Source organism: Grampus griseus, assembly GCF_964374135.1.
Source record: "Grampus griseus genome assembly, chromosome: 2".
Lineage (NCBI taxonomy): Eukaryota > Metazoa > Chordata > Mammalia > Artiodactyla > Delphinidae > Grampus > Grampus griseus.
Window position 1 is genome coordinate 13,419,755 of NC_139018.1, and position 23,039 is coordinate 13,442,793.

At 45.4% G+C, this 23,039-nt stretch overlaps 1 protein-coding gene across 4 annotated transcripts in view; it reads left to right on the forward strand.

Moving 5' to 3' along the window:
* TTC7B (tetratricopeptide repeat domain 7B) overlaps positions 1 to 23,039 on the forward strand; it is a 237,585-nt gene that overhangs the window by 129,733 nt on the left and 84,813 nt on the right. For all 4 annotated transcript variants that reach the window (XM_082647696.1, XM_082647697.1, XM_082647698.1 and 1 more), the window contains 6 exons: positions 8,278 to 8,361; positions 9,355 to 9,459; positions 11,226 to 11,343; positions 13,552 to 13,609; positions 19,023 to 19,095; positions 21,602 to 21,762. In XM_082647696.1, coding sequence (XP_082503822.1) covers positions 8,278 to 8,361; positions 9,355 to 9,459; positions 11,226 to 11,343; positions 13,552 to 13,609; positions 19,023 to 19,095; positions 21,602 to 21,762 — 599 coding nt within the window. The remainder of the gene's footprint in view (positions 1 to 8,277; positions 8,362 to 9,354; positions 9,460 to 11,225; positions 11,344 to 13,551; positions 13,610 to 19,022; positions 19,096 to 21,601; positions 21,763 to 23,039) is intronic.

Here is a 23,039-nt window from a genome sequence, read left to right on the forward strand (position 1 = left end):
AGGGGCCACCATGGTTGAAGTCCCTGGTGCCCAGAGCCAGGGGAGAAGGACTGAAAACAAAGACCAAAAGGTGAGGGCAGTTGGGGAGAGAGGAGGGAGAGGAATGAAATGCCCATTTCCTGAGTTTAGGGATTCATTTTGTAAGAATAACAAAGGGCTACATCAGCAAAAGAGCAGATGGAGCGGTATTTGAGTAGAAACCTGGCAACCCTTTACTCACTGTGCAAACTTGATCCAGTTGCTTCACATCCTCGAAGGGAGAGCGTGCCGGAGGGTGGCGTCCAGCGTTCACGCTCTGTAATAAACTCTGTGACCTTTGAAAAACAACCCACTCTCTACTCCCCCCACCATGGCCAGAGGCAGCGGTGGCCTCTAATTTAAGCATCTGCTGAAGTAATAAAGGTTTGACACTCCTCTGCTTGAAGCCATATCGCTGCTTTAGAGCAAAAAGAGAAACGGGAAGCGGGGGCACGGACGTGGGGTTTGCTCCGTTTTATTTCCAGTTTAAGGGGAGAAAACTTGAGCAAGCCTTGATGGGTGTTGTCTATGTTTTCTCAAAACTGGGTAGGAGGACTTTTATTTGTAGCTGAGAGTCCCATCAGCCTGACTTTTAGAAGCTTTTCCTGGCCCCAGACTCCTTGTAGGGTAGATCTCTCGAACTCCACTTTAATTTGTACTTTTATATGCAGTTAATTTAGAAATAAGGGCTCTGACCTGAGCATCATGAGACCTGGCTTCTAATTCCAGGGCTGCCACTGTGTGACCCTGGGCTGGTCCTATCTCCTCTCTCTAGGTCTTAGTTTCCATGTCCTTAGTAAAGTAAGAATGGGACGAGATAATCTCGAAGGTCAACACGCTCTCTGATTATATCAATCTGTGGGTCTAAGATAATGGTCCAGAATGTCTAAATTGCTTAGATAGTTTTTCATTGCTTAGTTTTTCACCGCTAAAGTAAGGAAATGAAATATTATTCATATACCATGTTAAATTTTTAAAAATTGTTACACACCTGCCAGGAATTACATTTATTAATTGATTCATTAAGTATATACGATGTAGAAAAGAAAAGCTTCCTAATCAATCGAAGGATCTAGGTTATGAGAACTTGTAGGATATGGCCAACCTGTCCACAAAGGTGAATAATGGAGACAGTTCTCTATGTTATTTGTTCTATTTTAATAGTGATGAATTTTAGACATCCCCTCCAGGCTAAATTTGAGGGGTATCTGATTATTTTATTCCTGCCCCCTCCCCCATGGGTTTTGGAATCTCACCGTTGAATTCCAAATATAGACGTTGGCTTTTCCTTGCTTGTGGTATTGCACAGCTGTCACTGCCATGCACCCAGTTCGTGTAATTGGGCTTTGCATACTAGGAAGGTAATTGCTAAATCCTTTTCTTCTGCCAGAAGAACTTCTCATCCCTGGAGCCCCCTCAGAGGCGGCTCGTTTATGAAAAGCCAAATTAGGAGACTGGAAGGGATGAGCTCTTGCTACCAAAAGGAAATAACATTTTTGGAAGTGACATTTTGATGACCACTCAAATGATTAGGATGCCAATTAGAGTCTAATTATTGTTCTACCAAATATTCTTGGTATTAAATGAATGTTATCTGGGATTTAGAGAGAGGTGGCAGTAAGTCTGATTGCAGCAAATGGACCTGTCTTTCCTGGTAGAGATAATACTGTTGCCAGATCCATCTTCTTTCCTTGTAAGGGAGATGATTTGGAGATATCACCTGCCGTTTTGTGTGGGTGACTAAGGGATCTGCAGATCTGCATTGGAGTCCACGTCCCTCTCCCCAGGCCCACACTGCCGTCTCTCCGCTGGACATTGGAAGTGGAAAAGGGCCAGCTCTCATCTCCCCCTTTCCACTTAGGGGCTCCCTTCCTCTCTCCCCCTGCCCTCCACTGGCACCCCAGCCCCGTTCCCAGGGCTCCTCGCCGCAGATCTAGCCCTGCAGCAGCATCCACTACTTCTTTGTTTCGTGAAAGCGACATCAGCAGTAGCATGTTTATTGCATTCGCTCTGTGCCAGACACTCTTCTAAGCATTTTACACGTATGACTTCCTTTAACCCAATAACAACCCTCTGGCTGGTGAGCGAGGCGTTTGCATTAAGCTTAGGCAGTCTGGCCTTAGAGCCGCTGCCATCAGCACGTGCTGCTCTCCTCTCCAGCCACCAGCCAGGCTGGGTCTGGGGGACCGAAGCCGCCTCTTATATGCACCCCACTCCCGTCTGTCTCCATCCTGCAACACCTACATCTTCTTCCATTTTCATTAGTACCTCTTTTAGACTGGAACCGTTATTGAAATGTGAATTATCTCACTTTATAGCATATATTCTGCTCCCAGGCTCCTTACTTCATTAAAACTGGAATTTTTAAATTTATGGACAAGATGTTATGCTGTCTGTGATCTGCATCAAAATAATATGTTGGGGAGAAATGGGTAGGGATACAAATGGAACAGGTTGAGAACTGAGTTGGTAGTTGAAATAGGGTGAAGGGTACACGGGGATTTATTATGCTATTTCCCCATCTTTGTGTTTGAAATTTTTCAACAATAAAAATTTTTGATCACCAAACTTCTTATTTGTATCAAAGGCAGTTAACTCACAGAGAACAGGAATAGTAATAATCAAAATTTTTAAGAAGGAAAATAAACTGGAAATTTTTACTCTGTCACATACATATGTGTTTAAGGTGCTTAAAAGGGATAGCCAAACAGAACTGGGGCGAGCAAAGCCCTAGTCTAAGGGGCAGAGGCTGTGGATAGCAGGTGCTCCAGTGACGCCCCAAGTTCCCTTTGGTCTTAGATGCATTCTTTGGAAGAGCGCTTCCTTTGTGATTGAGGTATGTCGACCTGAGTGCTTAGAGATTTATATAATCTCCGTGTTTACAGGGACATAGGGGAGGACGCGTTACATAGCCGAGCAGTACGCTTGGCATCAGGATTTCAGGAGCATCTGGAGCTGTCTGGGCACTTTTTCAGAGCCAGCTGCCGTCATTGTATAGAGGATGCCAAGAGCCCACAGGAAGACAGAGCCATCGGCTCTGAGGCCAGAGCGCCAATACTTTTGAATTGGGGTGAAGGGTTAATTTGTAATTGTTGGTTTGCGTTTCCTAACTCTCTCTATGACACCCCGATGGCTTATAATGGGACGTGGGTAGTTACAGTTATGAGAATGGGGTCCGAGCTGGGAGGGGCTGTGAAAGATCTGCAGTGTAGAGGAAACCATGGCCTGGGTACATCTTTGTCAAATCGTGCGCCTTTGAGATGGGCCACCGTGATGCTGGTGGGCATCTCTGGGATCTGTGAAGTTTCCTGAAAATTCAGCAAGCTGGAAAGGCCTCAGTCCTCAGAGCTCCAGGGATCCCCAAGAGGACACAGGAGCGAGGGCCCCTCAGCAGTACAAAATATTGTTGAATCTCGGGAGTATTTCAGGGAACGTGTGGCATTTTTAGGAGGCTTTTATTTAGCTATACTCTGCTTTATGCGGTAGGGATGGGCCCAATCAGTTGAGTGGCTTGTCTGTAATTAACGTCTCAGAGGCAGTGGAGAGCTATGGATAAGCGCTCCAGCTCTGGAACCAGACCACCTGTGTGCAGATCCTGGCTCTGCCACAGCTCTCTGAGACCCTGCATGGTCACATGGCAAAGTTGTGCTCCATTTCCCTCCTCTGTAAATGTAACAGTACCTGCTTGGACCTTGTTGGGTCATTGGGACCAGCGAACGAGGCAGTTCCTGTAAAGCAATTAGAAGAGCACTTGGCTGCAGTGTTAGCGAAGAGCTTGTTGTCTCAGCGAGTCTGGGCTGTTGTAACAAAATACCACAGACTGCGTGGCTTGTACGCAACAAACGTTTATTTCTCACAATTCTGGAGGCTGGGAAGTCCAAGGTCATGAGTGGCAGATTTGATGTCTGGTGAAGGCCTGCTTTCTGGTTGCAGACTGCCCGCTGTTCGCCCAGTGGAAGGGGCAAGGAATCTCTCTGTGGCTCCGCCCTCATGACCCAATCAACCCCAAAGGCCCCGCCTCCTAACACGGTCACATTGGGGATTAGGTTTCAACATAAGAATTTTGGGGGGGGACACAGACTTTTAGTCCATACCACTTATTAAGGAAATAATAAACATGTATTCTAACAGTTTGGTTCCATAAAGTTGTACATTATTTTCAAGGGTCTCAGATTGAATCCTTTTCTAAAATGAGGAAACATTTTGTAAAGTAAATAATTATTTCTGATATTATGTATTATACGTTTGAATTTTCATATATTAAATTTGGGTAAAATGATAGATGTCATATTACATTTCCTCTCTTAATATAAGAATGTTAATTTTGGGTAATAGCTAACCTTTTTTTAGCACCTACTAGCCTGTATCTGAAGTACTGTTCCTGTTGCTTGTTATGTATTAACTAATTTAATCTTCCTGGTAACTTGCTACATTAATTACTGTTATATTTCTCACGTTACGGTGAGGAATCTGGGTATAGAGAAGTTAATTGGCTTGCCCAAATTCACACACTTAACCTGTGGTGATTCTTTATTTCTAGCTGCTGTACATGTCATGAATTCCCTATTCTGGAAAGTTCTCAGGCAGAAGTAGTACAACTACTTGTTGGGGGCTGGGTGGTAGGGGGTGCTATCAGAGGGGCTTGAAGCATTTGATCGGGTGCACCTTCAGAACCTTGGTTGTAGGTAACAGACGTGACTTGTCAATTCAGGCAGAAAAGTCATGCATCTACCAATGCATACCGTTTAGCACACAGGATCCACAGAAGGCTAAAGAACAGGGGTGAGCAGAAATTGAGGAGGCAAAGCCCCCTGCCCCAGTCTGGGAGGATACTGTTAACTCTGGAGGGCCTCCACCAACCCGGCTGCTACCGCGGCCCCCAGGCCTGGCCACGGAAAACAACTTCCAACGGCCCGTCCCCCTGCCCAGACCTCTGGATGCAGCTCGCTGGCAGGAGCATCTCACTGGCCAGGCTCAGGTCACGTGACACACTCCAGTTGCTTCCCTCCTTCGTTCACCCTTAGGTTTGGCACCTGGAAAGCAGAGTCTGTTCCCCTTTTATCTAGGGTGTCCTTACCCCAACTCCTGCCTGAAAATAAACAGGAGAGTTTTGAGGTGATAGGCAGCCAAAATGACAAATGTCCCTTCCGTTAAGAGACTTCGACTAGATGCTTCCCAAGTTCCCTGGTAGCCCCACGATTCTGAGTCTACTCTTTATGAGGGCTGGTATTTCCCTGGAGCACCTGGAGTGGAGCTCTATACCGATTAGGCTTCCATGAATGTTTCTCACTGAAGATAATGAGTATGTTGGCCTTTGTCACAAAAGAAAATAAGGATGCACACTTATTTATAAGCTCTAGCTTTTTGATTCAGAGCAAAGTGTTTGAGCTGTGAGCTTTTGTTTATCAGGAAAGAAGTTGATGTTTATCGTTCTTCTTCACAAAAGGAGGCAGAAAAGCACTTAAACCTTTAAATGTCTCCGTGTACACATTTAAGTGCTTAGTGGTTATATTGCAATGAATTCGTTGAGTGGAGCTGTAGAACAAACCTCATTTTGATCATTATCTACCTACTTCTCTCCACATACTGACTCCTTTGCCTACTTCCACCAATGTGATCATCATTCTGGTTTCCTTCTTCATCATCCCTCATCCCCCTTCCCTAAGTCAGTTTCCAAGCACTGGCTTTTCACCGCTTGGCGTTCTCTCCTTAATACCTGTCCTGCCCCACGTGCTCCCAGCCCGTGCCGCCCCACACCTGGGTTAGGTCTTCCCGCACCACCCTGTCTCACCCACTTGATCTTCTCAGCGAGGTGCTTTCCTCTTTTTACACCCACTGTGCTTCTTAAAGGCACAGTAATGCTTTCTTGTTGCTCATCTGTGTAGCAGAGCAGGTAAGAGGGCTCTGGCGACAGATTCAGATCCCAGCTCTGCTATTCAGTGTTTTTATTAGTGAGAGGTGTATCCAGAAGTAATGAACAAAACCACCATATAGTGAGTGCCTTAACCAAATATGAGTATTTTTTCCCTATGGCAGGAAGTCTGAGGAGAGGCAGCTGCAGCATCTCATGATATCAGAGGCCCGGCGCCTTCTCTCTTTCTGCTCAGTCATTCTAGAGGGTAGCATTTGTCCTCATGTTTCTCACTTCCTGGCCGCCCCACCTCCAGTATTGAGTCTTTGTCCCGGGCGGAAGAAGGACCAGGGCTGAGGGCAAAGTGTATGCCAACTGCAGGTGCCCTCCCCTTAACTTCTGCCAACATCCTGGTCTAGGACGGAGTCACATGTCCACCCCCGAGTTTTTGACGAAGTGTGTCTCCAGTGGGATCAGAATAAGGGACCAAGTGTCCGTTTTACATCCTACACCATCATTAGCATGGGCTTATTAACTGCTTATACTTCGCTTCTTAATATATTTTTTAGGGCAGGTTTTCACAGTAAACCAACCAGCACAGTATTTACTGTGACTTTCTCTGTGAATACCATTTAAAATCCTGGAATTCTTTCCTCTCCTCTCACCCCTTCACTTTACCTGTATCATGACCTTCTCTGTGGCTGCTTTGTCTCTCAGCTCCAGCCCCCTGCCCCTCCCTCCTTGGGCATCCATGAATCCTAAGCATCCCACCTGTCCTTCTCCTCCGCTCCCGGGCTGCAGGGAGCGTCGCTGGAGAAGAGGGGCCACGTGGTGCCGTAGGTGCCACCGCATGTCCACGTGGTGCCGTAGGTGCCACCGCATGTCCACATCAGTCTTTGAGGTGACCCTGATGGGAGCTGTCTGCCCTCTCAGGGTGAAGGTTTTGTTGCTGTTTAAGGCTTTTCTGTTCATTTAAAAACCTCCTCGGGAGAAGGCCTCACGTGAGAAGCCCATTGTTCCAGGGGCCTGGCTTTCTAACCCATCTCTGCACTTTCTTCTCTGCCTGCTAGTTCCCCTCAGGTTGCCTCCCCAGTCTCTCTTTCTCTCTGTCTCTTTCTCTGTCGTTCTCTCTAATAAACACACACACACACACACACACACACACACACACACACACACACACACACACACACACACACACACACACACACACACACCTGCATACACAGACCTTCCGTGCCATGGGTTTGCTCCCGGGTATGTAGGCCGGAGACTCTGGGGGCCCCCTTCACTCCCTCCATCTCACCAGCCACCCGCTCCTTCCTTGGGTGGCCCTTCCTTGCTGATTCTAATTCAGACACATTTCTTGCTTCTGTCCTTGTTTCTGAAGTCCCTGGACCATTCTATCCACCTTATTCCTGGCCTTCATCCACCCTGGTCATACACCCCCCTGGTCATACACCCCCCTCATCCCATGATCTCCCTTAGGTTCTGACATGGTCGTGTCACTCTTTGCAGAAACCAGAGGCTCCTCATGGATTGGGTGACCTGCATTTGTAGATCTCCCGCCTCAGGCGGGCACTGAGGAGACATTGAAGACAGGATCTCTGCCCTGGATAGTTTCTCAGAGTGGGACTGGGCTGGGCTGGACTGGGCTGGGCTGGGCTGGGCTGGGCTGGGCTGGACTGGGTTGGGCTGGGCTGGGGCGGGTGAAGACATCACATTAACACAGGTATGAACTCTGGGAGCACAGAGGAGGGAGAACCAAAGCTGGGGAGGGGGAGGGAGATGGAACAACTCAGACAAGGAGCCACCACGTCAGACTCTCAGTGACGCGGCCCCAGCCGCGCCTGCCTTCTGGCCGCCCGTGCCCTCAGCTGGGTTTATACTGGACCACTTGTCATTGGCACGTCGAAGCATCCTCTTTCGTGCCTCCACGTCCTTGTTTGTCCCCCCTCTTCCCGGAGCACCGTTTCTGAATCCTAGCTGTGTTTTCTCCCTTCTCATCCAACAGAACTGGCTCAAGTACCAGTCTGCCAGGACGCCGTTCCCGATGCCCGTGACCGCTTTCCCACAGTACTTTCTGTTTCCTCCTCTTGGGACACTTGTCAGTTGGGACCTTGTATTTGAGTAGTTTGTGTACCTGCCTCTTTGCCTGTATTAGAGGAAAAGCTCCTTGGGATCAAGGGTTGTGTTGTAGTCAGCTGTGGATTGCCCCCGGCTTCTGGCCCAGGGGGCTGCCTCGGGGGGCGCCTCGGGAGGGTTCGGAGGAGCAGGGTGCTTTAAGCATTCCAGGGAAGCCGATGTGGTAGGACTGCTCTTAGTGCGCACAGACGCACACTCACACCTGCCCAGCTGCGCCACCGGCAATTCTTACCTGTCTGCATTTGTTCTTCTTTCCAATCCAGTGCTTAGAAAGAGCCATGAAGTTTGCCTTTGAGGAGTTCCACCTCTGGTACCAGTTTGCTCTGTCACTCATGGCTGCTGGAAAAGTGAGTCTCCCTTTCTGACATGCAGTCCTCTGTGTTGATGGTTAACTTGAATTTCATGGGATGATGTGATACCTGGTAGATGTCTACACCAGCTACTTGAAACTGTCCTGTGGTCATTTATAAATGAGTGATCGAATTTAATTATTTGGGGGCCAACATGGACACATCATTGAGAAGAAAATTTTGAAATTCTTGCCTTTTTCTAGTGTTTGTAACTTTATTTATCTGAAGCTGTAAGGTCAGTTCTTCACACTGACCCCTTTCACTCATTTGAGAGTGTAAACTATTCCTGGCAGGGGAAATCTGCTAATTATCTGTAGCAAGATGTGATCTGAGACCGTGTACGGTATTGGTTGAAAGCAAGGGCTGTGGAGAGAGAGGCCTGGTGCGGACCTCGAAGCCGTGTGACCCATGGCAGGTCACTTAGTGTCTCAGCTTCCTCTTCCGTCTCATGGAGAAATGGTACCGACTTCATAGAATTGTCATCAGGTAGTGAGATGATACCCACAAGGTGTTTAGCATAGGACCCCCAAAACGAACACACTCAATAAAGATAATAGCCACTGTTATTCTTGTTAATTTGGGCCCTTTAGTGAATTGTAAAGTCTGAGACACAAGATTATTGGGGCAAAGTGGAGTGGTATGCTTTCCATTCTGAATGGTATGCTTTAAATTAGATAGTTTCTTTTTTATAATAATGTAAACCTCCACTGTCTTTATTTTTTTCTTACTTTTACAATGGCTACACAAGTAGGGAATAAAACTAGGGGGATTCGGGGCAGCGTTTTCACTTGTTTTAACCACAGTTTACTCCCCGGTCCCCCAAAAGTTCCAAGCTCAGGTTATCTCCATCCCCAGGCTCTTGCTTCATTGGGTGAAAGTTGGAAAACCTCATTAAGAGTGTATCCTAACCAGAAACCCCACTGGGAAGGCTTTAGTATTTGGTTCTGTCAAAAATTTTGAGTTTCACAGAAATGATCTCCTTTTGCCAAGTCTGCTCGCGCGGTGAAGGTGCTGAAAGAGTGCATCCGCCTGAAGCCGGACGACGCCACCATCCCACTTCTGGCCGCAAAGCTGTGCATGGGCTCCCTTCACTGGGTGAGTGGGGCTGGGGCCCTCCGCGTGTGCGGGGGCTGCCACCCTTTTGATTCCTAGGCAGAGAGGAAATAGTAGCAGTGCATCAGCTACACAAAAGCAAGGCTGTTCAGAGCCCCGGGCTTCTGGCCCAGGCTACAGCCCTCCTCAGGCCTCAACCCCACCCCAAGGACTTCGGGGAATCAGTACAACTCCAGGTTTTTCTTTTTCATGGGAATGTGCTTCAAAAGTAGAAATGGTAAGATGGAATTGGAATTCCTACTCAGACGCATCCTGTATGTAAGTCGTATGGGACTGAAAAAGTCTATGTCACTCAGTGATTCCCTCTTAGGAGAGCCTGAGCTTTTCTGTAAAGCCAAGAGTCAACCTCTACTTTAGCTCATGTGTAAACCCAGCTTCCTTCATTCCTCTTCCTGCACAGAGGCTTTCAGCTTCCAATGTTCTTGTTCAGCTTTGAATCTGGGAAGAGCCTGATTTGTAACAATTGTAGTACCTCAAAAACGTACTGTTTGAGCAGAAACTAGAAAACTCAATTGATCGCCACATACAATGGAGTTTTAATGTCTTTCTCTAACTTCATGTCAAGGTTAGTGATAAGAAGAAGTTGCCCAAAAGACTGAGGCACGTGGCTAAGGTTTTCTACCATGACGGTCCTTGCTGCTCTTTTTTTTCCATTTATTCTCACCCAGCAGGGCGAAAGTAAACATTGTGAAGAAAGTGTCCTACTTTGGTCAAATTTTTCTTGGGAAAGTGTGGAAGAAAAAACACATTTTGAAATGTGGCTCTCACCTGAAACACAGCCGTGAAGGTGTTGTGTGGTCCGTGCAGGTTTTAACACTTTGGTGTGGCAAGTGAGGGGACATGCAGGCAGGCCCCGAGAGTGGCTGGAGCAGTGGACCGAATCTTTCGGTTTTGAAAATGCCAGCTTCCAGCTGTGACTCTGCCACACTCCTTCCAGCGATGGCATCATTCATCACCATAACACCTAACATAAACCTGACTCTCTTTTACAAGATGAGAATAACAAATCTTTTCTGTATATTTTTTACATTTTTATCATTAAAATTTCCAAATACCGCAAAAGTAAGGAGTATAATCAACTATCATCCATGTACTATCACCCAGCTTCAGTAACATCAGCACTTACCATACCCCGAAGGAGCAAATCTTATTATTTTTGCCTCTAGTGAGCTGTGCAAAAGGTCTTATTGTGGGTGTAGTTTACAGGTGCACATTCTTCCCTTTGGAATCTGCCAGTGCGAGGTCTGTGTGCGGTGTACTGTAAAATAAATAGATGGAGTTTTGAAATTTCTAACAGCTTGTGGGAAAGAGAATCCAAGCCTAAAAGATTCTTTATGTCATGCAAAAAAGGAAAGACCCAAGCACAAAATATTTCAAGAACTTTATTCTTTACAAATTATACATACATGTATACATAGCTTCTGAATACCTAGCACAATCTAATCACAGAGCCAATCAGTGAAAAACAGAGACGACAAAGAGCCCCACCAAGTATGCAAGTGACCTTGGAAAAGAGGGCAAAAAAGCGATAAGGAAAGGTTGAAAGCAAAAAGGCAAGGTGGGAATCCTGAGGACTGTTGAGAAGCTGAAATACAGAAAACAGAATCACCAGAGTGGAACTGGAAGATCTGGGAGTTATTTTCACAGTGACTCATCAGAAATCGCTTAGGACAGCAGATGCTTACGGGAACTCATGTTAGAAATTCTGCAGGATGTTGGTGTTGTTTTTAACTTACCTGGTTTTTCAGTTGGAAGAGGCTGAGAAGTTTGCCAAAACCGTCGTTGATGCGGGAGAGAAAACATCAGAGTTCAAGGCCAAAGGCTACTTGGCCCTGGGGCTTACGTACAGTCTGCAGGCCACTGACGGTGAGCGAAGTCCCCGCCCACGGTAGCTGGGGAGCCACCAAGTCTGCACTGCAGGACCGGCCCATCCCCTGTCTCAGGAGGGCGCATGGCTGGTTCCTCGTTTGCCGTCCTGTGGGGACCTGCCACCGCTGTCCTCTTTGCTTGGACCGGTCGGAGAATGGGAGGGAAGAAATGCAGGCCCTGTGCCCCGGCTCCCAGGCCCTCTTCACAGGTGCACTGTGCTGGTGGTGCCCAGCTGGCAGCTGTAGGGATCTGTCCTGAGGAGTGAGGTGAGCAGGGCCCTGAGAGAGAATTCACCCCACCCGGCCTTCACCTGACTCTGCCCCAGCGCTTGGCCTGAGCTCTCCCCATGTGGAGGGATGTTGGGTCTTAGGCTAGGAATGTAGAAGCATTCAGGGCCCACCTCCTCCAGAAAGCATCCCTTGATTTATCAGTACCTGCCCCTTCTCCATTTGCACTTTTTTTTAAAAAAAAAACAACTCTTTTTTATTTATTTATGTTTTGGCCGCTCCGCGCAGCATGTGGGATCTTAGTTCCCCAGCCAGGGATCGAGCCCATGCCCCCTGCAGTGGGAGCGCGGTGTCTTAACCACTGGACCGCCAGGGAAGTCCCCATTTGCACATTTTAATTCACGGATACGTACACGTGTAGTATAGTGGCTCACAGCACCTGCAGTGACATTACACGTTTGGGATGTATTTACTGTTTTGGTGGATGGGCTTCCGGCTAAAAAAAAAAAATCTTAATTATGTTTTCTATACTTAATGAGTTTTCAATTATATGTTTGCAGAAAGGGTAAATTGGTAAATTGTTTTTCTGAACTTTCTATTATTCCTTTTACATTTTGTTGTTAAATGTAACACAAATACCAAAAAAAATCTCAAAAATGATTGTCCAACTCAGTGAATTAGTATAAGGGAAAGTATTCTTATAAGCAGCACCCTGCTTAGGAGATAGAACCTTGCCAGCTACCTGGGAGCCCTTTACGTGCCCCTCCCAATCACAAGCCCCCTTAAGAGAAGACACTACCCTGACTTTTATGGTATTCATTTTCTTTTGCTTTCTTTGTAATTTTGCTATAGTTTATTTTACATGTTACCCCAAATCTTTCTTTCCTCTGCCCTAAAATATCAAAGACCCTGGAGAAGTTTTGCATATCAACTGATTTTCAATCATAGATTTTTTTGCTAATTTTTCATATACACTGACAATACCCAGAACATTTTTTTAACTATAGTAGGCTTTCAGTGAAGGGTAAATTTCATAGCATATGTTTATCCATATAACTTCTTAGTTGAGACTCTACACCTAATTTTGGGAGAGTCACGTGACCCTGCTGGGTCTCATCTGTATCCACGGTTCTCTTGGGACAGCTCTCTGGATGCCTCTAGCTCATTCACTGTTGTTCTAAGTTAGTCATGGCTCACAGCTACATCCAGCTCTGGGCAGCCTTCCACCATCCTCAGTGCGATGTCAGGATGGGATCTGCCATGTTGGATTTGTTAGATAAGGACCATCTCCAGGTGCAGCCATCAACAGGTTCCTCTAGGAGTTTTTCTGTTGTCCCCGTAAAAAGTACCTTTTTAGTTTCTACAAGGCTCTAAGGTGGCATTTCTCACATGCTGTCTACAGGGGAAGTGTTGAGCTGATTTTCCAGTATCAGTGTTGGGTTTGCCCTGTCTGTCCCTGGTGTTCACATCAAGGCATTAAAGGTCCTAGCCATTGCCTCCGTGAATTAAACTGGCCTTCCATGGCATCAGGCTAGTGTCCTTGGTTTTCGGTGCCAGAAGGAACTCTGAAGGCCGTCAAATCCACCCACTGGGGCTTGAATCTCTTCTCTTCCATTCTGGCAGAGCCATTCTTCACCCATGAATTACATGCCTGCCCTTGAGAATGGTTTCCTCTCTGGAGTTCCCAGCTGGTCTTTTGAAGACAGGCTGCTATTCCTGGGGGTACCAAGAGTGACCAGCCAACTCTCACTCTCGCCTTGGCATGGTTCCACAGTTATGCCCAACAAGTGCAAGGGCCTCAGGCTGACACGGCCTTCGTTTCCCATCCTCGACAGTGCCTGGGACAGGACTGGGCACATAAGCTCCCAGAATTTGTTGCTCTTAATCCAGTCAAATGTTTAGTTTTTGTGATGAGTTTTCTATTTGTCAGAAACTCCCTGATCTCCCATGCCACTGACTAATCGAACCCTTTTCTTAGCTTCTTTGCGAGGGATGCAGGAGGTCCTACAGAGAAAGGCGCTTCTTGCATTTCAGAGGTGAGTGGGAGTTCATCTTTTCACTCGGCTGTACATAATGACACCAAAGTATGATAAGTATAAAAAGAAGAGATATTTATAAAGATTATGTAAACAGTATTTTACCCCTGGGAGTCTTTCCTCCCGAGTACCGAACAGACAGTATAAAACTTGCTGCATCACTTGTTGCCATGTAAATCTGCATCCTTGATATGTTTATTCATTCGGGCACATTTTATTCATTCCTAATAAAGCGATTTCAGCTCTAAGAGAGGTACTTTTTTATGTCTAGGGAGATGATTCCTTTTATTAAAGACATTTTTTATCATCTAGAAAAAGCATCATTCTTTGCAACCTTTTTTTTTTTAACATGTCAATCTGCAGATTTTTATATTACGAAATGAAAAGGCCAGATTTTAGGGCAGTCTCTGAAATACTTATAAGACAGTCAGGCCAGCAGGTCCCAGGCCTCTCCATCCCCTCCATGCTCCATAATACCTTATGCTTATCTCCATCACTGTACCTTTCATGAAATTAGGAGAAGGCCTTATAATTAGAGACCGCTTGCATGTCACAGTGGCCTTTCACACCCCTTACTTGATCCTCACCCCACACCAATAAGGTAGATGGAACAAGTCGTGTGTTCACTGCAGGTGAGGGACCGAGATGCAGGGATGAAGAGCCGGAATCCTGTAGCTGTTGAGGTCAGGAAGGTCAAGGTCTCTGACACTGACTGGCTTCTCTGGTACCTACTACACCACACTTCCCTCATTTTATTCTTACTGCAGGCATAATAAATCACTAACATGAATCACTGTCTGAAAGTATAACCCCATGATGTCCAATCTAGAATTGGTATTGATCCTGTCAGCTTAAATATACCTGAGTTACTTGATTTCTTGGAATTATATTAGAAACTTAGTTACTTAACCAAAAGTTTTACGAGGACCTCTCAATACCTAATAACCATTGTTAGATTTCTTTCCTTAGAACTAGGGCTGCCTATAGGTTTGTCACAGTGTACATGCTCCTTTTTATCACGAAATCATTAGCACTTGGTTTCAGTTAGTCTGAAACACTTTCATCTCTTTTCTTTCCATTTCCTAGCAGGCGTGCCCATAGCTCCTTCACGCTGCCAGTCCCAGACTGGTTAATGACAGAAGGTACCAACTGACAGCAGCAAACAGACCTCCTATCTGTGTGCTAAGTTTTTGTTGATATCCTTCAGCACGGAGTGTGGAAAGCATTTCCATTTCAAATGATTTGGAGTTTTAAATTTTCCAGTCCTAGTTTGTAAAACCCACACATGGATGCCTAAGAAAGTGGTCATTACATCTGTTTCACTGTTTCACTTTCCTTAAATCAGCTCATCTTACTGGCTCTCTAAAAACAGCCATGGTGGTGGTCTGCCTTGAGCCGCAGAATTCATAACTTCATGTTATATAACAGCTGTTCCATTGGCCTGAATTTCTTTTTGTTCCTCTTTTGCTTAGTTTCTAATTCAAAGGGATTTTTAAAATATTAGTTCATATGGGAATAAAGCGGAATAAAATCCTACTAACCTACGTGATTCTATTGGGGAAGGCTAACCTAAATTTGTATTTATGTGTATTTAAGGGTATTTTTCAAAGTAATAAAAATATTTGGTTTCAAGTACGCATGAACTAGGACTATCCTAGTGTACTGTACAAAAGTCTATAAGGGAAAGATTTTAAGTAAATAAGAAGGATCTGTATTACTTCTTACATGTAAATGAGTATTTAAAAATCACTTGGATGAGAAATATTTTCTTACTATATATTTTAAATCTTCTCCCCACAATTCTGTTAATACTATTGTTTAGCAAATTTGGTTTAAAAAGAAAACGGTGTATCTCAAAAAGTGGTGAGGTTGCAGATATAGCGTGTGAAAATTAACTCAATTATGACTGGAGTCAGAATTCAAAAAGGTTTGCTCTCTCCTGGATTCAGAGAGGTGATTTTTGAAGACATCCCAGTTGCATGATTGCATCTTAATGTTGAGACCCTCAGCTGTTCATACACTCATAAGCTGAGCCCAAGAGGCTGAACCAATTCATATGTCCTGTACAAAATTATAGTGAAGAAAGACTGTTGTTTGCAAAGCTTTCTAAGATGCTGTATTGATCTCAGTGGTGGCTCCTGGGGGCTCTCACATCCTACAGAGAAAAGCCAGGCTGGAAACAGTCGAGCGCATGTCTCAGTGCCTTGCCCCCCAACGTGCAGGAATCCGGGCTGCGTGGTGTCACTGGTGTTTATCACTCAGTGTGGTAGAAGGGACACAGTCTCACAATCTCACTTTTATTTTCCTCTCCCACTCCTAGCTTGAATTTAAGTTTGAATGTGGTATGTTTTGTGGGTATGGAGTGACCAGCCAGCCCGGTTTGTTGGGAACTGAGCAGTTTCCCAGAATATGGGACTTTCAGTGCAAACACCAGGAAAATACAGGACAAACCAGGACAAGTGGGTCATCCTATGTGTGTAAGTAATGGGAGGTCCCAGAGTAATAGATTTAACCAGGTTTGCACTTTTCTTTCTTAACATAATGATACACTAATCCCATGTCTACTGTAATCAGGATTGAAGGGGACTTCAAGGAGAATCGGCTAAATAAGGCAGCAGGGTGATACGGTGGAGAGACCAGGCCTCGGAATTTCACTTCTGGCTTTACCTCTTTTGCTTGATGTTCTCGAACAAGATGCTTAATAGTAGATGCTTCATAAATTGTAGTTATTATTGTTACAAGGGGTACATGTCTTAATGGGCCAGGGTCAAAATTGATCAGCTATCTCTGTATTCTTGGTTCAGCTCCAGAGGATGTTGGAGCCAGAGTTCAGGAGAATGATGGGGTGGACCTCAGGGCAGTCTAAGTTTTAGCCAGGTGATCTGGGAGGCCCATCGCATGCACTCCAGTAGCAGTCTGGCGTACCCTTCTCAGGGCACTGCTCGTACTGCACTGTAATGATCATTTAGGTCTCCCCCTCTGTGGTGTTGGGGGGAGCTCCTCAAGGAAAGGCACTTGTATTATTCATCTCCAAGCTCCCTAAAAGTTAACACAGGGCCTGGCATCACAGTAGGTACTGCATAATGTGGATGGATGGGTGGATGGATGGATGGATGGAGAGATGAAGGGGTAGATGGATGGATGGGTGGATGGGTGGATAGATGGGTGCCCTCAGTGGGCCAGTGTCTTGCAATTCTTTCTTTTCCTATGGAATAAAAATGGAATTAATGAGTATGGAGGTGCTTTGACAAGGGAAGCACTTTGTGAGCACCCCTGTAGTGACATTTTTTAGGTCTCTGATTTTCTCTTAGCAGCCTCACCAGGTGCTCACAGCATGGGAATGGGATTCATAGCGCTGCTCTAAATTCACGTACAGAGTCCAGCAAGCTTGCAGTTTTCAAGATCACTAATGTCCTTCCTCTCACCTGCATTGCTTGATGATTTCTGTCAAGCACATTTTCTGTGGGCATACAAAGTTGGTGTTGTCACAGGAAGCCTAGCTGCCGAAGTTGTCCCGCGCAACTGGAGCACGTTTTCAGGACTCTACCTGAGATGAACATCTTGCACTTTTTCTAGTTTTTTGAGCATCTCCATGTTTCCTTTTTTCTTTCATAAGCTAAAGTGGCCAGTTTAACGTATTAGCCAAATTCTTGAAATAAGGTTTTTTTTTTAAATGTGTCTGCTTAAGTTGTGCCTCATTAGAAATTTGGCTGTTGGATATTCATTATTAGCCAAGTTGACGATTCTTCCGACGTTGTCCTAATGTACCCCAGTGATGCCAAGATTTCTAGCACTTCTGTTTGTTTCTTAGTGCTGTGGCTAACAGTTAATAATCATTTGAAGAGGCTAAGGTAGGGCCTTTGGTCAGAACTATTCTTATCCACACCCTGAGTTCAGCAGACCATTGTCAGCTTTTCACTTGGTTGGTGTTGGGTAGAAACAACCGTGATTTGATTTAACTTCATTTGTAAAAACTCTAGACTGTGCTGAGAAAATTATAGCTCTGTGGAATTCTTTTTGAGGGTTGTAGAAAGCTGGTTTAATTGTGAAAGAGGATGAGATAAAATAAATAATGCTAAATTCAAAGTCTCTTCATAATCCATTTTGTATTCATTTTCCCTGAATAATTGGGAGAGACAGAAACCATGACATTCCAATCTCACTTTTTATGAACACCAAAGAAAAATATTCTTTGATGTATAAATTCATGGAAAAACCAATGCCTGTCAAGTAATAAAAACTGGGGCATGCTGAGTAGGCCTCTGCTAGAAATAAGACATCTCAAAGGGCAACACAGGCAAATCCTCCGCCTCAGCCTCTTAGACTAAAGTGAGAGGAGTCCTAAGGCAGTGTCTGGAGGCAAACTTACTAGTGAAGATTCCCCAGGGATGGGAGTTTTGCTCTTAAGGTTAAAAAAAGGACAGAGAACATCCCCCACCCCCTAGTTCCCCCCAGTTGCTTGTGGTAAGATACAGTTGACTTCCACATAAAAGCAAGAATGACGTGTCTGCCATCAAGTAGGAGGTCAGCATAGCCTCTTCCCATTGGTGTCAAAAGCCAGTTGATAGACTAAGTCTGGTGTCTGGCCACAAAGTCTTACATGTCTTGGTTGCATGTAATTAGTTAAACTGCATGGAACTTAGTAGAAGCTTCAAAAGACTGAATGAATATCCTCCATTTCTCTCTATAGTTCATCAAAAAACCAAAACCTCATTTTACAAGCAAAGCCGGGCCTTTGATTTTCATATGGTTTCTCTGAAATCCAGAAATTTGGATAAAGTAGTGTTAAGACCAAGCGAAAACTTAACCAAAGCAGCTGTCGCCTTGCCAAGTATGCTCACAGCCTCACCGTGTCCCAGCGTGACACGTGGAGCTCTCCTGCTCAGCCCAAGGGAGGCGTCTGCTGGGGAGGTCAGACCTCGGGGCCTGTGGCTTCTTCAGCCCCAGGCTCCTTCTCAAAGTCAAGCCCATTGGCTGCCATTTCAGATGCTAAACAAAACAGAGACATGCTCCTGTGTCATTCCCATGTACAGTGGCAAGAGGAAACATGCATGCCATTTGTTCGAGGACAGAGGAGAAGAGTTTAAATGAAACATTAAATAGTTAAATTAAATATGGGGACTTGGTAACATAATTAATAAGAACCTACTGTATAGCACAGGGAACTCTACTCGATACTCCGTAATGACCTATATGAGAAAAGAATGTAAAAAAGAGTAGACATATGGATAACTGATTCACTTTTCTGTACAGCAGAAACTAACACATTGTAAATCAACTATACTCCAATGAAAATTAATTTAAAAAAATATGGGGCCTTGGTATAAATAAAAATACAAATGGGAGTACTTGTTTGACATGGAAAGTAACAATGGCCTCTCTCATGTACTAATAGCTGCAAATGCTTTTTCAGGGCCCACAGCCTGTCACCTACGGATCACCAGGCAGCTTTCTACCTGGCTCTGCAGCTTGCCATCTCCAGACAGGTCAGTTCTCCAATGTTCCCACACTTGGTGCCTGTTCCGTCTTGATACAGTTTGAGGGAGTAGCTGACCTGCTTTCCTTCACCTGAGGCTGACCTGGAGCCAGGGACTCTCCTCAGAGGCCGCTGCCTCCTCACAGCGGAGACCCTGGTGTTTCGGTCAATTGGAGCACCAGCTGTGAAGACACAAGGCAGGCAGGCTCTGCTTTTGGAGATTAAATCTGCAAATCTGGAGGGCCCCACCTGGGGTCACATGGCAACAGGGGATGCAGCACATGATGTAGACCCTGACGGAGGAGTCCTCAGACAGCCTTTGTCCCTTGCTAACAGAGCCCAGTGGTGAGCTGCATGGTGGGGATTTAGTCACTGGTGAGGCCTGGTCGTCATAAGGGTATCAGTGATTGACAGGAAGATGCCAGCGAGTGTAGACAAAAGAGACCAGTTCCTTTCAAATATGTAGAAGATATGAACAATTACACACAGTGTCTCCTCGAAATAGGAGACTCGACAGTATTCTCCTTGCTGGAGGTGCAAGCTTTGTTGGCCTTCATCTTCCCAGCGGTAGCTTCCAGAAGCTGCCTTTGCCATTCTCATACCCTCCCGTTCCCTCCCAGCTGTTCAGGAGACTCCGGCCCCATGTCTGCCTGCCCACCACGTGCAAGACACTGGTGGTAACCCCAGCACAATCCTAAGTGCTGACTGGAGGGTGAATCGAAGGTCAGTTCCCCAGACATGCCATTCCCCTGGCAGGCCTGGGCTGTCCACATGTATCTGACTTCCCGGAGGCCAGGGAACGCTGCCAAGAAGTGGCTCCCCTTGGTGGCCTGGGGACCAAGGAAACCAAGAGAGCTCACCTGGCACGGTGTGGCTCACAGCTGGCCTGACCACAAGCTGCTGCAGAGACAGCTGTGGGCGGGTGACCAACCGTCCAGTCTCTCTCCTCCTCCAGGAGCTCCGCTCGCCTCCTCCTTGAAGCCCCCTTCCCATAGCAGCCCGTTCCTCTGCTTCCTCTTGCCCAGCTCTCTTGTTCAGTATCTTTCTCACTAGACCTTAGGTTCCCTGAGGGCAGGAACCCACATCTGTCATCATTGCTTTGCGCTGGCAGCGGGGACACTGCCTGGCACGTGGTAGGCCCTCACTAATACTCATTGAATGAAGGAACCAGCTTCGAATTCCTTCAAGTCCGCCCAGCCCTTAAGGACCTCACTTTGCACCCTGTATCAGTTTTTTCCTGATTACACTAGTCATCCCTAAAAACGGATATCATGAGTGTACCTGCCTTTTGACCCTCCCAGAATACCAGTGCTGTTTACACAGCAGCCTGTGCCCCTGGGGAGGGGCGCAGTAGATGGAGGCTTCTGGGTTCACTTCGTGAAGTGACGTGTAGGGCCGGATGATCTCTTCCTGCTGTGATAGCTGGGATTCTACGGCTCAAAACAGAAAGCCTCTGTAACCAGCATTTTTAACTTACATTCATCAAAAATGGTATTTCGGAGAGGAAAACGAATAGATTTGGTAAAGACAGAAGTCACGGTTTCCTACTAAGGAGCGAGGTTACTGAGGGTTTGGGAAGAAGCAGGAGAGCTGAGAAGAGGTCCAGCCAGGGCCCGGAGTTGGAGGGGAGACAGAAAGGAGTCCCTGGGGTGACCGTGTAAGAATGCTTCAGTCTTGAGCCTGTTTTGAAATCCAGCTTCAGGTTCTAATCCTCCCTAGGTACTGTTAAACCTGCATAGAATCTCGGGTGTTCAGATACCCGTTATGTATGCATTTTATCCACCCTTGTGCTTGGGTGATTTTGAAGAAAGTCTTGAAGAGCTGTTGGATTTTGAAGGTTAAGGTTGTATCTGATCCTACTTAAATTTGGACACACCTGCTGTGTATGTGGCATTGCAGTTTGTTTCTTGGGTGGAGTTCCTTTGGATTGTAGTTTGGAAAGGTGTGGGGTTGGTTAATTTGTTTGCATAGTTCCTTGATGTCTAACGGAGATGCAGGACAAAGGGACTTGAAAAGAATCACAGGTGTCTGATCCTTTGGAAAGCTCTGTTTAAGGTTCTGAAACTTATCAAGCAGTTTAATTTCAGTACACTTAAAAAATCAGAACAGTTCAGCTAAGTCAGTTTCATTCCAATAAAAACTGCTGGGAATTTGTTATGTGTCTCCATTTAGAGTGAAATTATCTTGGGCATAATCGAAAGTAAATCAGTTTTGTGGAAAAAGAGACAGATTATTTAGGGAGAAGTAAACGATTTGGTGTTGGCAGTTATACTGAGAAACAGAGTCTCTTGTATCACTTCATTAGTCATACTGTTGCTTGAAGGGGGCCTCTGTTTTCGTGTTTGTGGTTAATATCCTGGGGCTGCCGTGAAGATGGCTTAAAATCTGAGTGTGGCACATGGTGAAACAACTCCTGATATATACAGAGAATCAGATACTGAAATGGTGGCTCTATGTGTGTGTGTGTGTGTGTGTGTGTGTGTTTAAAAATTCTTTCTGGTTTTGTTTTAAACCAGATACCAGAGGCTCTGGGGTATGTCCGCCAAGCTCTTCAACTTCAAGGCGATGATGCCAACTCCCTGCACCTCCTTGCCCTCCTGTTGTCAGCACAAAAGCATTACCATGATGCTCTGAATATCATTGACATGGCCCTGAGTGAATATCCAGAAAATTTTATGTAAGTGATACTGGACTTGCTTTTCCTTACACAGAAGGTATTGAATTTACTTCTCCCAATCTATCTAAGTCCTTCATGCACTTCCTGGTGGTAAATAGTACAGAATCCCCTTTACTCTTGTTTTTTCATGATATTTAGAAACAAACATAGTCTTCAGGTCAACCTGAGTTGAAATACTTTATCCATTCTTTCCCATTGTGTACCTTTGAGACATACAAGATGATTTTAAATGCATTGTGGATGAACATTTTTATTTTAATAGCTATGCATTTTAAAATGTACATTAGAGAAAATACAGCTGCCTATCAAAGTGTGATTTCATAGAAATTATTGCTCAGAGGGAGACTAAGAATTTTTAAATGAGTTGTTTTAAAGTGAATTTAAAGGGAAATATTAATATACATGGATATGGCAAAAGCTATGTTGAACAAACTCCAATGACTGAAATTTGGGAAACATTGCTTTGTAGCTTGTTTGTCCCACGTTCCATAAAGGACTCCATTACTTCCAGGTGATCACTATATTTTAGGCAACTTTGATCTGGATACCTGACCTCTTTGTGTCTTAGGTTTATTCTCTAGGAAATGGAATTCCTTAAATCAATCAGCAGTGTTTGTTCGTAACCTAATTGTCATTACACACTGCCATGTGCTGGAATTGTCTGCGTCTTCCCGTCTTCCCTCTGAATCCCTGAATCCAGGCCTGTTGATTAGGCTTTGTTGAGAAGGACATTGTCTTTTGGGCTACTCATTTTATCCTCAGTGGAGTAGCTTAGTAACCAGTACACAGTGGCCAGAAACAGTAAACAGTCCCGCAGGCTGGCAGGTTCTCATTGTCTAAGTGGCAGGGTCAGCAGTGGGCGGGGGCGGCCTGGGGCAGGGGGAGAAGGGAAGGCAGGCTCTCTCCACTTCCAGAAATAATGCAAATTTTAAGTGGACCCGCCTTGGCTTTATTTCTCTGCCTCATCACCTCACTGTGGTTTTAATCAGTGCGTTTCAGCAAACTCCGCTCAGAAAATCGGTTCACACGTTTCCATTACAAACATTTCTTTGTCTTCAAGTGAAAAGGGCACTTCTCTTCTCCCCATCGAGAAAATTCTCATTATAATCCAGGAAACCTCTGACTAGAGATTTCTCTTGTAGGTTCAGCTATTTATGCAGAGTGAATTAAAGAGCTTTGCCACTTGCTCACGGAGTACATCTCAAAATGCACACGGAGTGCATTTCTGGATTTTATCCAAAGCTGGTTAGCCCGTGGAACCGTCAAGTGGTTAAAGC